We start from the raw sequence: 15,353 nt of genomic DNA, 5'->3' as shown, positions 1-15,353 counted from the left end.
CAAACATAACGTACTTCTCATAAAAACTCATGAAATTAATCAGCTGTCCCATTAAACAAGCGTTATGTATCACCAGTGTAGCGGTAGCACTTCATGATTTAATTTACAAAGATTTTCTAAAAGTTATATGCAAGCATTTCCTCAAATAAAACTAATATACAAGCAGACATAACTTGGACCTAATGGGATCCCCATCCCCGTATCTCCGAATTGGAGATTTGATTAGTTGAGGACACATTTACTCAGACCCAGTATATGTCTATCTGCTGGACTTCTGATTTCTCTGTTTTCCATTGAGGAAATGAATAATTGCCACTTATGGGAATGGGGGATCCTAAAGTAGAGACTTTCACCATCAAACATTAGAAAAAAAACAAAAAAACAATACAGTACAAACAATACATAACATAGTAATCTTACCACTCCGATACTTTGTTTACTGTAAAAGGCACTGGATTTTTAATATAGTCCTCAATACATCATCTTTAATCTTAATTCTACTTTCCTTTGGACTTTTAGTGGTTTTTCTCTAATTTAACAATTCCTTTATGTGGTACATGGACATAGTATAGTGGAAAAAAGTATAAGTAGATAAATGTACTGTATGCCAGTGAATAAACGAGCACACTATGGTACTTTTTCAATAACGCTACTTAAAAGTAGCCATTATTATTTTAACAAACTTTGAAAGATTGTAGTATTGGATCATTTTCATATTTTTTGTAATGTTATTATAAAGTATCTTTATAAATAAAATATCTTTATGTTGACAATCTTGGAGCTTAAATATCTATATGAAATTTGCAGATTATGGCTAAAAATATTAATTTGTGTGATACCCACCCACTGAAATATATGAAAACCTGCTTTTTGTTCTAAATTTGACTGTAATCTATCTAACATCTGTCAGTTGAATCAGCATGTTCTCAGGAAATATGGTTCTGTCAGCTTTGTGCTGCTTCTGGTTTGGTCGTGAACTGGTTTCATGCGTCTCTAGAGCTTCGAGCAATGTAGTATAAAGATTGATTGTTCTTAAAATTAAGACTGCAAGACTTAATGCAGGTATGGACATGTACTTTTGAAGAAAAACAAAAAAAGGACTCAGATTGACTCTCTGCCTCTCAGACACAAACACAAAACACACATTTATATACAGAGGACTTACATTCTCTTATTTCTCACATTTTCTCCCTCTTTCTTTTAGCATTAATTTTTTGTTTCTAATTCCCTCGCCATCCTTCATACACCTAGTTTTACCCTGTCACTCACACACGTGCCCACCATCAACCATCTCCCCCCTCCACACACACACACACACACACACACACACATATATACACATACTGCAGAGAAGAGCTGCTGAACTTAGCATTAGTCAGTGATGGGAAGGCAGGGCCAAGAAGACAGAGGCATCCTGGCTCAGTCTGGACAGGCAAACGATCAATTCATCAATCAATAAACCTCTATCTGTTATAGTGCTGTTCCCAATCACTCAGTACTGTTGCTCTCCCCCCCCCCCCCCCCGTGCTGTAAATGCTGCACGGACGCACAAATACACACAACACCAAAAGCAGCCAGACACGGTGAATGATATTGGCATGCATCTTTGCCAACTCTCATACATATTCAGGAAAACTGGGGTCAACTTTGTCTCTTGGCCACTTGAGTATCTGCCTGAGTGCAGCAGGACTAGGTGTTGATCGATAGCTAAAGCCTCATTAACATAGATCCTATCATACAGACATTCACTGTACTGCCAAGAAAAAGGCACATTGATGCAGCATGTACACACTCTCTGGCAGTGGTGACATTTACTGAGCAATCAGCAGGACCTTGAACAACAACACACTGCCATACTGTCTGCGGGAAATCACACTGACATGACATGTATACGCAAAAGAAGCTTAAATACACAAATACCATAACTGTGGCTTCACTTGACGTCAGCCTTTTAACTTAAAGTTATTTTATATCCTCCCCAAGCCCAAATACTAAAATCTTTATTACAGAACAAAAGAGCAAGTCAAGAGGGACTATCAATGACTTTGTCCCACCTCTGGGAAATACAACTCAAATGCGTGAGTGTGTTACGCCCGTTCACAATATATGAAGAAATATTGGGAGCATGTTTTTGTTTCTTCACAACCATTAAAGCTGAAGCGTGTGATGAAATAAAAAGTAGCTGAGGGCCTTGTGTGTGATCAGTTGTATGCAGTCCAAGGCCCTTCCTGCCTTGTATGTGTAGTAGAAATCTTTTTCTTGCTATGGTTAGACGGAATGTGATAAAACCGTATGCCTCCGTGTAAACATGAGAAGAACCTGTTTAAGTTTCTGCGAAAATTGAATCACAAACATTTCTATGATATTTTTTCTGTTCTTACAGATGAAATCTTTTTTGTTGGCTTGGTGGACGGCTGAGTTAAGTGGTGTTTAGTGGAAACAGTGGCACAGATGATATTAGCTGTGTTGCCAAGAGGATATCAGGATATTGAGCAACGTCGATACTGATGTTTATTCTAATAAAATACTTTCTAACAATTAAATATAAGCCCTCATTTTGTGAGAACTTATGGTTTATGTAGTGATTACATGGCACTCATACTATTGTATCTAGTTTGATCTACGCTCAAGGGGTAAACAACCATCTGAAAATAACATTAAAGGAAAATAATTTCCATTACAACTGCCGCCAGAGAACCTCACATCCCAGACTTCGGTATCTTTAATGTCCTAAATATGAAGATAAATATGTAGATCTTGCCTGTGCTGACTGAGATTCATGACCCCCTTGGTTTCCTTGTATGGCCATTTAAAGTCCATTTATGTCCTCTGATATGCATGGGGGTCGTCAATGGTAAAATCAAATGAGCTCACACTGAACATTTCAAAATGCTTCCTTTTTGAAGTGGAGAATAATCAAACTTAAACCGCCCTCATATTTCAAAATGGAAAGAAACTCCTCAGCTGCACAAAATTGTGCGTATTCATAATGTCCTGTTCCCACACAGCACTCCCAGTTTCAGCTATCTAATTTTTCACTGTTCGTAAAGGTCACGCTGACCAATAGAAGACAGGAACTGATATACCTCTGTACAATGGACTCCTTGAAAAAGATGAGAAGAGAGAGAGGAACAGCAACTGTCACTATCTTCATGTTCACTGACCACCAACATTTTCCCTTTTTAGAATAGACCAATAAAACTTTCGATTGCTCTCTCTCTCTGATTTCACACATGGGTGCTTTCACAACTTCTAAAAAATAATACAAAACAAAATCACGGGGAGCAGTTAAAGCTAGTTAGGGAACTATTTCAACTAGGTTTTATGTCCTGTAATGAGTTTATTCAGAAACCTGTGACATTTCCAAAACAGATGCCATGTTTTTCCTGTTTGATAACCTGAAGCAAAGACCGATGACAGCACAATGTGTTCGTCCAGTCAGGTGTAAAAAGGTTTAAAGACAGACTCCAGCATTGTAATCAGTCTGTTGAACACAATGATTGAAATGAAATTGCTGTTTAGCCATAAACAATAGAGGTGTGACTCTGCAAGTTACAGAAAATGTTGAAATTTTACAATTTATTAATTATTAACTCTCTTTTGTGATATTTATTATTACAGTATTATTTAATATATTACTGATGTTCTTTATAGTATTTCATATTTATCAGAATATGTCTTATTAGCAAGTAGGTATTCACTCTACCAATTTGCCACAACACATTAAGAGGAAATAAAAAGAAAGACTGCAAGAGTCAAGAACTGTGGGGAGTTTGAGTCGGGCAGTAAACCTGTCAAACAGTAACGAAGGTGTCCTAAGGCAAGCTCAGGGAGGACAGAAATCTCCTGTAGAGCAGAAGGGCAAATGCTGAACAATCTGTGATAAGACCGTCTATTGCAGTTTCTTCAAAATGCCGGCATTATTAAATTATTTAAAGTGGTCATCTTGTGCTTTTTTGGCTTTCCCCTCTCCTTTATTGAGTTATAAATTGTTTTGTGCATGTAATAGGTTTGCAAAGTGAAAAAGCCCAAAGCCCATACATTTGTTACAAATTAATAACTCCCCACTCTGAAACTCTTGCTCCAGTCCATGTTGCTAAGCTGGTAAGGGGAACATATACAGCTGAACCGAAACAGTGTTTACCGGCTTCTCACAATCTGCCCTACTCTGCTTCTGATTGGCTAGTAGTCCTTAATTAGGAACTGCGCATGTGTCTCCCAACAAACATCTTGTAGAGGTAAGATGTATCACTCCATTTGTGTTTTTGCCTTTGTGAACACAAACTGGACCAGAAGGAAAATTTAAACAATGTCACATCCTCACATTCGTTGGTTTTAAGGAACTGGAACTCTAGGTTTTAACCCGCCCTTTGTTTGTTGTGAACAAATCTTTTGTAGCAACAAATGCAACATGTGTCTTTCCATTTTAATAAACACTGATATTTGATATCCGACTGAATTTATCAAATCAAAAACCTCAATTTAAAATATGTCCAACTCAAAATGACTACACACCAGATGAACTAAGCACTAAAAAACAATCACTTATAAAGTGCAATGTGTACAGAAGGAAAAGCTGCAGTCAGCCAAGTGCACAGACAAGGACTTCAGGCAACCTTTCACTTTGGAAAAAGTATAATTTTCAGAGCACTTTAAACCCCAAGGATCTGCCACAGGCATTGAGTCTTTCCTTCCTCCAGCTTGCATTGCCAAAATCTGCAAACAAATGAAACTGTTCATTGAAAGACACAATCCAGTGAAATAATAAACACCACAAGAGGCTTTCTTTAATCTATGTATCCATTTGTGTTTTATACCCGTGGATCACATGGGACAGGAACACATTTCAGCATGTAGCAAGCAGGAAGCACGGCAGTGCTGCATTACAGATAATTAAAACTACGGTTTATATCAAAACCTGGGTTTTATTTTTTAGCTTCAGCCATTGATATGTCAGTTATGATAACATTGTAGTAACCAAGCTAATTGCTGAAATCTGGGAACATACTAACATTGCTAAAAATAGGTCCCACAGCGCAAAAAACCGCAGCAGTCAGACGATCCTAGAGTTACAACAATAAAAACCCCAGTTGGAATAAACTAGTTTTCTTTAAGAACAGAGGGGGTACAATTTAAAAACGTCTAAGAAACTTGTTTATAAGTCTAAGAAACTTACCTGTATGTAATGTACCTTTCCCTTCTGTATATTATTATTCTATTGTCTTGGTGTAGTTAATTCTCCCACTTCAGATTTCAAAGGAAGGTTTTTGATAAATGAGTTGATGCTTATTATCATGTATGATTTTGTTGTCAGTTGCTCTGAATAAGATCTTGCTGTTAAACATCAGTATCTGATATAGCTGTCTTTTCTTTTATTCAATCCACATCATTTTTGTTTTCACATTTTCTTTTTCACACAGCTTGTCAGGTGCACAATGACTGTGCATGAAATTGCATGGCAGTTGAAGTATCTATAGTTTCAATGCAGCGCTTCAGTGACTCAGAGTACTTTCAGCTTAAGGCCATTTACCTCAAATAACCCACTGACCTGCAAACAGGTTGCTAAGGAGATCGCCGTTTAAAGAAAGACAGCTTTACCCTGGCAGGCATCATTCAGACTTCGTAACCAACTCACCTGAACCTCAACGTGTTTTTCTTATTTATGATTGGCTGAAAAGACATGAGTGATGTTGTTGTCTGCTATTGTCATTGTTAAGGCTTAAATACACAGAGCCACAAACACACATACACTGAAATTCCTGTGTGAAATAAGCTCAAAGACATCTATCAAAACTAGGACTGGTATTTTTGATACAGTCGCCAATATCAGCATGACTTATGGTTTTTTTTAGCCGTGTTTGCAGAACGGCTCTAGGGATGTTGGGATGTCAGTCTGTCTGTTGGCCCACCACTTTGTTCCTGAAATGTAGTCCTGAAATTAGTTTTTTATTGATATACTGTATGTTAACGATCATCAAGCACCATCTTCAAGGTCAAAATGTCTGTTTATCCAATACTTTGGTTAGTGACCAAATACCTGCAAAGCCAGTGGCATTCCTACCAACCGTAGCTGTACTTTGTGTTTATTGCTAATATGCAAATGTAAGCATCATAACACAGTAAACTAAGATGTTAAACATATAGCTGCTCAAAAACAACATCGGAAAGGCCTGAGTTAAAGTGTGGCAACAATCTCATTATAATATTCAGAACCTGGACTTGGAACCAGGAGACCTGTGTTCGTGTCCGGTGTGAAACAAAAAGTCAACATTAAATGTTTTTAAGTTACGTAAATTGCGAAAGTTATGCAAGTGACATTAGTTAACTTAGACGTTAAGTGACACCATGATCTTTTCCTAACCCTAACAAAGTAGTTTTGTTGCCTAAACCTAATCAAATTGCAATGTTTCACAACTTTAACAACAGAGTTTTATTTTGAAAGTCTAACCAGACGTGGCATATTTATTGTTGCTAACTTTACCCAAAATAGCATTTATTGTTGCTAAGCATTGCTAACTTGACCGTGGAGCCCTAAATATCTAGAAATGACGCCAAAGGGCCTTGACCAAGCGTCAATATGTGACAAGTTGGGAGTGAGAATGTGTTGACATTTAGCTGTGCCTCTGGTGAAAGATACACAAATAAGTTTAGTTCCAGAAAAGCAGACAGGTGAGCTATTGTGACAATATCCCGGCTCACTGCACTGTCAGATAGGTAACGCTACGGAGTCAGAAAGGAAGGTTGATCTGCCTCTGAGCCAGAAAAGGTCCGTCACAGCCAGCATGCCATTATTTCCGCATTTATTGTGGGAAATCTGTATGAAAGCCGTTGTGTTTCCGATTTTGCTCACTCATGAGTTCGAGCTGAGCATGTGTACCAGCACACGCCTGGTTGCAATCTTAAAACTGCACTGCTAGGGGCCGCTGAAAACTACACATCGCATCTTCATCCAATATATTTATTTAAATCAAGAAATTCCACATTTTGATAGTACAGTGGTACTGACACATTTCAGTCAGTCGATACTCAAGCCTAGTCTAAATACAGAATCATCCATTGCTTTTTTTAGGCTTTTCACTTTGTGTTTCAACTCATTCAGTTTTTGCCTCCTTTGAAAAAGTTCGGTGCGTGAGTAGTGTTCGTCAAAAACCTCAAGAGCTGGAGGCATAAGCTGCTGGGGGAGGAAGAGGGGGAGGAAGAAGAAGAGGAGGAGGAGGAGGTAGTAGTATGCCGGGCATGCTCTGTTGAGCCTCGGGCCTAGAATAGAGCTCTACTGACCTTGAGGGTGTCATATCGATCGATCAGCAGTGAGAAGCTGTGTGTGCATGTGAGAGAGAGAGAGAGAGAGAGAGAGAGAGAGAGAGAGAGAGAGAGAGAGAGATGGAGGTGTGTAACTCCACCAAAGAAGGAGAAAACTAAAACCTGCACTAATGATGAATCATTGATAAGTGGACAAGAGAGGACTTTCTCTCAGTTTCTCTTTGCCTTGCTCTATCTCAGCTTTTAACATCTGCTTTCTAGCTATGACTATGACTTCTTCTTTCGTGCTTCCTCGCTGGCTTTCTCTCTGTTTTTCTCGCTCTTGCTTCTTGTCAAATGTCAATTTTAGCATTCGCTGTCTCTTCCTCTCCATCTGTCTCTCACTTTCTTCACTTCACATTTACTGTTTTACTTTCAATCACTCCTTTTTTTCTCCTGTCTTGACATTTCCGTCTTTTTTCCTTCATCAGAGCTCAGGTTTATGTTGACGCTTCCCTCCCTACAGGTGCTTCAAGGGCATGAACGCATATAGATGCTGCTACGTCCTTCCCTCTCTGCCTGCACTGTCTGATCTACTTTCTTTCATTTGAGAGTCTGCTGTCAGTTTGGAAGGGTTGTTATATGTAATTTTGTGGAAACTGCAGCCAGTCTGCAATCACTCTTTCTGTTTCTCAGGGTCCACATCTCTGGGTTTTAGTTTTTCATTTCTGCAGCCTGCGACATTCACTCAACATCTGATCTCTCTCACAAAATAAATCTATTTGAATTTTATTAAAGCTTCTTGAATAAATAACTAACATCTTTCACTTGTCCATGCACTTCATGTTCCACTGATATAACAAACCTCCAGTACTGATATTATTATTATTTTTAAATACTTCAGTTTAAATAACAGCTGCTGGCACTTGAAGTTCACAAGATTACCATCCTTGTGAGCCAATTTGTGGCAGAGGGGACTCATCCAGGATACAGCTCCAAATGTTGTTAGGTGAAATGTAGCCTTGGTGTGGTATTTTGGACCCAGACTCAGTTGGGGTAGCTGCTTCCTGAGGCAGTTTTACCAAACTTGATTTTCTTTCTCTCTGGGAATGGAAGGCTGTATTGATCAGATAGATTTAGCTTAATTTGTGAGAAAGCTCACCCACTAAAAGTACAAGAGGAATTTCAGGTTTAAATCAAAATACTACTCTTTTGAACTTTTAAGCAGCTAACAAATTATGTGGTTTCTGGTCTTATTGGCTGTGCTGTGTACATGGATTCTAGGAACAAGTCTATCCAGAAACAATGCTCCGGTTCCTCTGAATAACACACACTTCACTGTTCTCAGTGATTCTTTATTTAAGAACTCACTACAAAATGTTCACAGTGAGATCTCAGGATTATTCAGAGAAACTGTGTTCAAAGTTTTTGAAATGTGTGATTTTTCAATCCTGTTGGTACCACCTTCAAAGGAAATTCCATTTGGCCCCATTGCATAAGGGCTGCGGAAGAAGTAACTGTAATGCTACTGCTCCTTTAAAACAGTTGTCATCTCTTTGAAATGATGAGGATGAAGCAGAACTTAAAGCTGCGATAATCAGTAAATTTAGATTAACAATTGAGATCGCCCTCAGACTTTTGCCATCTGTTTGGTTTTAATTTCACTGTTTTGGTTCACTCTTACCACTTTAATCAGTGTCATTTCCAACAGCAATAACTTTGTAGGGTGATAATATGTGTTTACAGCTTGTTGTGCTGCTTCCAAGTGGCCAAAACATTAGATAATACAGGAGGCAGCCATGATAATCCAACCTCGCTCCCAAGTTGTCACATATTTACGCATTGTCGAGACCCGTTGGTGTCAGTTTGTAACGCACTGGGGAGCCCCATAGCGTCATACTTCCACGGGCTAGGGAAAGCCCTGAAGCGTCACTTTTGAAGGCTGAAGGTAGGTGTAGGATATTTAACGTAAAAGTCAAAGTAAGGAGGTGGTTTGGGCGGGTGGTGGGCCAGAAACCAGACTTTCAACCAGGAACATTAAAAACATTAACAACGTGCAATTTCAAAATTGCAGTGTTTCGCAACGTTAACAAGTACTTAGTATCGAAAGTGTAACTTTCCTAGGAGCCCTAAACATCACGAAACAAAGCTAAAGGGGGTAACCAGGGCATTAAAAAGCGACGCCAAAGAGTCTTGACCAAGTGTCCATATGTGACGAGTTGCGAGTAAAAGTGTGTTTGAAAATCCAGTATTTCTGCTCTGCAAAATCTACATTTGCTCTCTCAACACTATCGCTATCCGCATGGTATATATTTCAGTTACTCACATCTGCAACTCAGACTCACACACAACTACATAGAGTATTTGAAATTGCCATCCTGTCTGTGTGTGTCAAGAAGCAGCGAGGAGATGGTGAGAAGTAACCTGCACCAAATGTTGCCCATGTTTATTGATGAGAAAGGAGCAGAATAATGCAGTCAATATAAATAATGTACACCAGCTACAGCTTTTTACTCGACTCTCAGAAAGAGACGGACTGCGACATCATCCAGAGTCAGTGAGGTGAGTTGAGCTTTTCTCATGCACACCTGTTCAGTACGGTACAAGGCCTAACAAGCTCTTCACACTTTTGGATGACAAGTTCATCATAATCGTCACCACTGACTGTGCTCATGCACGTGTTTATGATTTGGAAAACCATGTTGCCATGAGAAGGTGCTGTTTGTTTTTGATTAGCACTGGTAGTGTGCTACCATCTGTGGTTATATTTCTGTTGTTGAGATGAACTTTGATCATCGGTCCGGTATAGGAAAAATGCAGAGGTTTTACACAAACAGCGGTAATGTGGGCACAACTGTGGATTACTCACAGTTCTCCGACTCTCTGTCTGACTCTGCTGTTCATACTGACACCACTATCTCTCAGTCTTTCTCCCCACACGCTCAGTGTCAACATGCTGCAGGGCACATACATCTGGATGTATGTGGAGCATAAGGACGGGACCGCGTGGGGAGAGGAAATCGACAGTGGAAAGAGAGAAGGATGAAGACCCAAGGGGAGCAATCAGAAGGGGAAAACCGTAATGTGACCTAACATCCTACACACAAATGGAAGCGCACACATGTGCAAAAATGCTTAGACTTACAAGAAAACACACATACACACAACTACAGATCCAGATAGAGGACGGTAAGAGACATTACAGAGATCATTTCTTTCAGAGCAACCTCAGTCACCTCTCCTGGAGAAGAGAAAAAAACACACTCAAGACTATAAATACAAACACACATGTATATACTAGCTGCTCCATCTCTCTTGCACTGTTCCTCTCTGGGGGGTCATAAATCAATCACTACCAGAATACTGCACTTCAACAGTGCAACCGACAGTCACATACACACATCTACAGGCACATAGTAACATAAATTTATTCAGTCTGTCTCCACATTAGCATTCACTCTTTGGTTTGCTAATTTGAATGTCAAATGTGGACTTTCACCTCTGCATCAAATGTGAATAGTTCAAGCAGTGCCAAAAATGTATATCCTCCTAAAACAACTGTATCTTTAAACAGCAACAAATGCTTTCTTAGGATAGTGAATCCTTGGGTTGCTTACCGTGAATGCTTTATGTTTTTTCAGCCAAACTCAACTGAACGGAAGGCACAGAAAACAGTCCCTACACCCTGCTTCTGTATTCGGGGATTTTCACACAGCTGAATCTACTGAACTTGAATCACTTCTACAACAACAAATGAGCCAACGGAAATAAAAGATGAAAGCCTGTCAGCTTACAGCTCTTTAGCTGCACATATAACATGTCTATATTTGAACAATAACCATCGTTATGTTGCCTATGTAGAAAGGGGAGGACTGATGGAAGTGTGGTTATCATTCACAAAGAATGAGGAAAATATCAGCTAAGCATTAAAAGGAGCAAAACATAAGATAAATAAGTTCTAGTAAGTCAGTATGACACATACTACAAGAGGCAGTAGATTAGTTACACTTGTAGCCATTGCAGAAGTCATGCTGTTTGAAAACTGTGTGATAAATCAAGATAAATGGTAAATATGTGTGTGTGTGTGTGTGTGTGTGTGTGTGTGTGTGTGTGTGTGAATGAGGGAGGGGGAGCTTCAACAATGGCTACCACAGCAGTTTTACATCAACATGACAAAGACTACAACAGTTCAGTTTAGTCAGCATGCATGTTATTCACCAGCGGCACTGAGACCCGCTGGACCTCCTTCAGACAGCAGCTGTTTCCACCTGAACTGGATGGATTCATGGATACGTGATGGTCTGCGCATTAAATGAGATCTGGATAGCGTGCAACCACACACCAGAATTTTAGCGCCCATTAATTCATGGAACTGTTTTGTTTCTTATAACATCATAAATGTAGCTATCCCGTCTTGGCCCCAGATTATCACCCTTTGAGCTGAAATAACCACTGCAAGGAAAACGTCAAATATATCCCCCATAATATGCTGTACGAGTACTAAAACTGGATTTATACTTCTGCCTTAACGGAGCTACAGCGACTCCAAGGTTAGAGTGAAGACAACATTAAGGAAATTACAGGAAGAAAGATTTAGAAATCAAAACTCTATGCTGTTGGTACCTTCGGCAGGACTCCCGTTAACCACTTGTGTCGACAGAAGCTTAACTGGCAACAATAAAAAAAAAAACTAGAGCAACAATTTTTAATCCAAGAAAGAGGAAATTTATTTTTCAAAATGCAGTTAGAGGTGCAATCTGACATTTAGGTAAGCTGACATGTATCATCAAAAAGTTACACTTGTAATTATATATATATATATATATATTATGTGTGCTAAATGTTGTTTGTTTGGTTATAATTAAAACAATACAGACCAGTTTAATTGTTTAACAGAATAAGAAATCATGAATAACTTGATTTAGTTGTCCCCTGCGTGCCTCTGTATTAAAACACATGTCAATTTGGAACTGAGTTCAGGTTCCAATTAGTTTTTAACTTTGCTATTTTGGGTCAAATCTTTTGAAATGTGTTTATGATGTATCCATAAAGCCATCCATGTTACACTTTAATAGTCCAAAGCTTTGATCTGAACAATCACAAACAACAAATTAGACAAATCCCAAATTATTTGGGGATTAATTCTGTATTCTCCTTTACCAGAGGATGGAAACCACCAGTGCAGATAAAAGGCAGGAGTCTTACCTTTGATGCCAAACTTGGAGTTTCCTCCAAACTTGAGAATAACCAGCATTAGAAGGAAACCCGTGAATGCGACAGCAGCAATGCCAACCACCACGTACACCTGCACAATGCAAGAACAGAGTTATACACCTCCTAGAAGAGACAAACACGGGCAAACACACACAATACACACCACACCAGATGGTTTAGACCACAGGCAGATTTTCTAAAGTACTGTTTGTGTTGGTTCATTCAATTACTTCTGACATTGAACAATAGATCCATCACAGGTGTTTCTAGACAGGTAGCACAAATAAATAGAAGCGAAAATAAAAAAAGGAAAAACAGGCACAAACAGTCAACAACTGACAGAAGCAATCAGCAAAGAAACTGAGACGGAGGACAACAGTAATACGTGACTTACAGCGACTCTGTCTTCAGGTGGGTCTACAGGGGGGCCCTCTGTTGATGGAGAGATATGAACAAATAGAGAAGAAGACCAACTCAAGAAGTGATTTGTGAGTGATGAACAGCGTTGTATGTAATATGAACTTTTACTTTCTTGAGGAAATAGGCATAAAATATGATTTATTATCTCTGGCAGGTGTAAACGTGGAGGGATCATGCGTTTGTGTGCAGCTAATCTCGCATAAATCTGAACCCATCGGCCTAATGTTTTTTGTGCACATTTTTGACTGTCTGCTCAAGGACCTCTTGTCGTTGCGATGATTCACAATTTTTGAAAAACGTTATGTCAGTTAAGTACGTACAAATGTTAAAATAAGTCAACATTGACTTTTGGTTTCACATGGGACATGAACAGCAATGCATAGCTTTGCAGTCAGAAACTAGGCACAGTAGGCCTGTCAAGCTGTGTGCATGGGGCTATAATAAGAGCAATACTCTGCTTATAAAGAGTTAGGAAGGTGGCTTTTTTACATTCTGCATAACCAAAAAGTATAACGAGTGATTTCTGCTCCAATGTAAACTACAAGCGTTAGCATGGCTGGCTAACTAGCGTACTGAACATAGTACCCTAACGCAGAATTATTACTCAGCAGTGTTGTGACTTTTAGGGGAGCCCTCCGAATGTGCCCGCCTATGTGCAAAAATACCAATACCTGTCAATTCATACAGAGAATATTTAGCCTTTGACAACAAAGATAGAGAAATGATTCACCGTTGTAGTTTTTTTTTTACTGGAGAGAAACAATAAAAATATCAACTCACAGCGACCAGGCAATGGTTTGCCTTACTTTGTTTAAAAGACTGAGGTTGCATAATGCATTACAATTATGAACAAGCATCCCGACGCATAGACGGCCACAGCAGAAATTGCATGAATAAACAAGCACGTTGATAAGTGCTTTATTGCTAGCCTATTATTTACTTCAGAAATCTAGAGATACAGGAAAACATAAATGTATACAGATAAAAAAACAGGGGCACCACAACCTACGATATTTTACAGCTCCTCTTCTTAAATTAGATTAGATTCTTAAATTCAATACTTTTACAGGTTATGTTAGTTTTATTTTTGTTTTTTTAATTCTCATTCTCTGTGTAATAATTCAACACTGTGTAACAGCCATTCCCGCATGCTACCATATCAGAGGTTAGGCTAATGTTAGCAGCTCTGCCCAGCTCTATTAGATTTGGAGTTTACACTCCCAAAACCCTAGCCTCATTATCTGAGCTAGTGAAACATACTGTTTAAAAATACAAACAATTAAGCATAAATCTATCCTCATGGGTGTCTATTCAGGTGAGCAGTCAGCAGCTGACCCCGAATAGTCGAAGATTCGATGCTTCGATAGGCGGAGCCTGATTTGACTCTCAATCTCACAGTCGAAGCTTCGCAGCGAAACAAGGATCATGCCATTTTGGCAATATGGTGGTGCTCAACGTCTGATTTTACAAAACTACCAGTTTTCTCCCAATAAGTTAATATACAGCCTATTACAATATACACGTTTAATGCTGTAAATAAACTTGTAGAAAGAATAAAACTTTCAATAAATGTTTTGTGTGCGTAAATAATCCAAAAATTGTAACCCATAACCCTGGGTCGTCAGTGCACATGTGTAGGCCTAGCGTGTGTGTTGTGCCGTGTTGTGCCGTGTTGTGCCGTGTTGTCCGCACTCGGGGGATTTTCGGATAATTTATCACCGTTGATGAACCACACATAGAATATTTTCTTCTTTTAGAGTTTGGCATGCACCAAAACTCTGCACAAGACCGGTGAATGGCAGGCGAGAGACAGCGAGAGAAAAGGGTCAACAATAAGCCTCAGTTTTTCTGGAAATTTACAGTTTAAGTTGAATGAATAGAGACTGCAGCTCTGCAGCTTCCAAGATTAAAGCGGAGCTACCATGTGTAAGGTAACAACCCCCCCCACCCCGGCTCGCAATCGCTGTGCACAAAAATACACATGATTCGACTATTCGCCGATTTTAGGCAGGACTTGATGATTCTGGTTCGACTATGTAAATCCTTAGTCGGGGACAGCCCTACTGAGCAGCTAAATCATATCATGATATATATTTTATATATATGTGTTTTAGGACTAACTATTCCCATAGGAAAGCTAAATCCAGGATGAGATCTCATAGTTGTTTCCTTCTTTTCTCCTAGACACAAATGAGCTGCTTTTAATACCAAGGTGAGACCAAAGGCCTTTTCTCCCACTTCTCAAATTCATCTCTGGAGAAACAACCATATAAAATCTCATTCATGTCTGACTCTGATCAAAACAAGAGATCTCTAACTGATCTTAAATAAGTCTAATTTAAGTCTCCTGAACATTGAAGCATGAGATCAGAGAAAGAAAACTCAGCTATGACTCTTGAAATCTCATGATTCTTCTCAAATATGTCTCAGTTTTCTCAAATTGACATCAGGAGCAAAAAACTAATCTCTGTCTTACTCTG

The 15,353-nt window shown here is 39.1% G+C and overlaps 1 protein-coding gene across 1 annotated transcript in view; it reads right to left on the bottom strand.

Annotated features, from left to right (window-relative positions):
• The window catches only part of ntrk2a (neurotrophic tyrosine kinase, receptor, type 2a), a 112,470-nt gene that overhangs the window by 78,645 nt on the left and 18,472 nt on the right, over positions 1 to 15,353 (bottom strand). Inside the window, exons 12-13 of the mRNA XM_046035378.1 lie at positions 12,848 to 12,885; positions 12,445 to 12,544 (exon numbers count right to left, since the gene is read on the bottom strand). Of these exons, the coding sequence (XP_045891334.1) occupies positions 12,445 to 12,544; positions 12,848 to 12,885 (138 nt within the window). The remainder of the gene's footprint in view (positions 1 to 12,444; positions 12,545 to 12,847; positions 12,886 to 15,353) is intronic.

This window comes from Micropterus dolomieu, linkage group LG21, assembly GCF_021292245.1.
Source record: "Micropterus dolomieu isolate WLL.071019.BEF.003 ecotype Adirondacks linkage group LG21, ASM2129224v1, whole genome shotgun sequence".
NCBI lineage: Eukaryota > Metazoa > Chordata > Actinopteri > Centrarchiformes > Centrarchidae > Micropterus > Micropterus dolomieu.
Note: the sequence above shows the minus strand (reverse complement) of the source record. Positions and strands in the feature narration are given on the sequence as shown.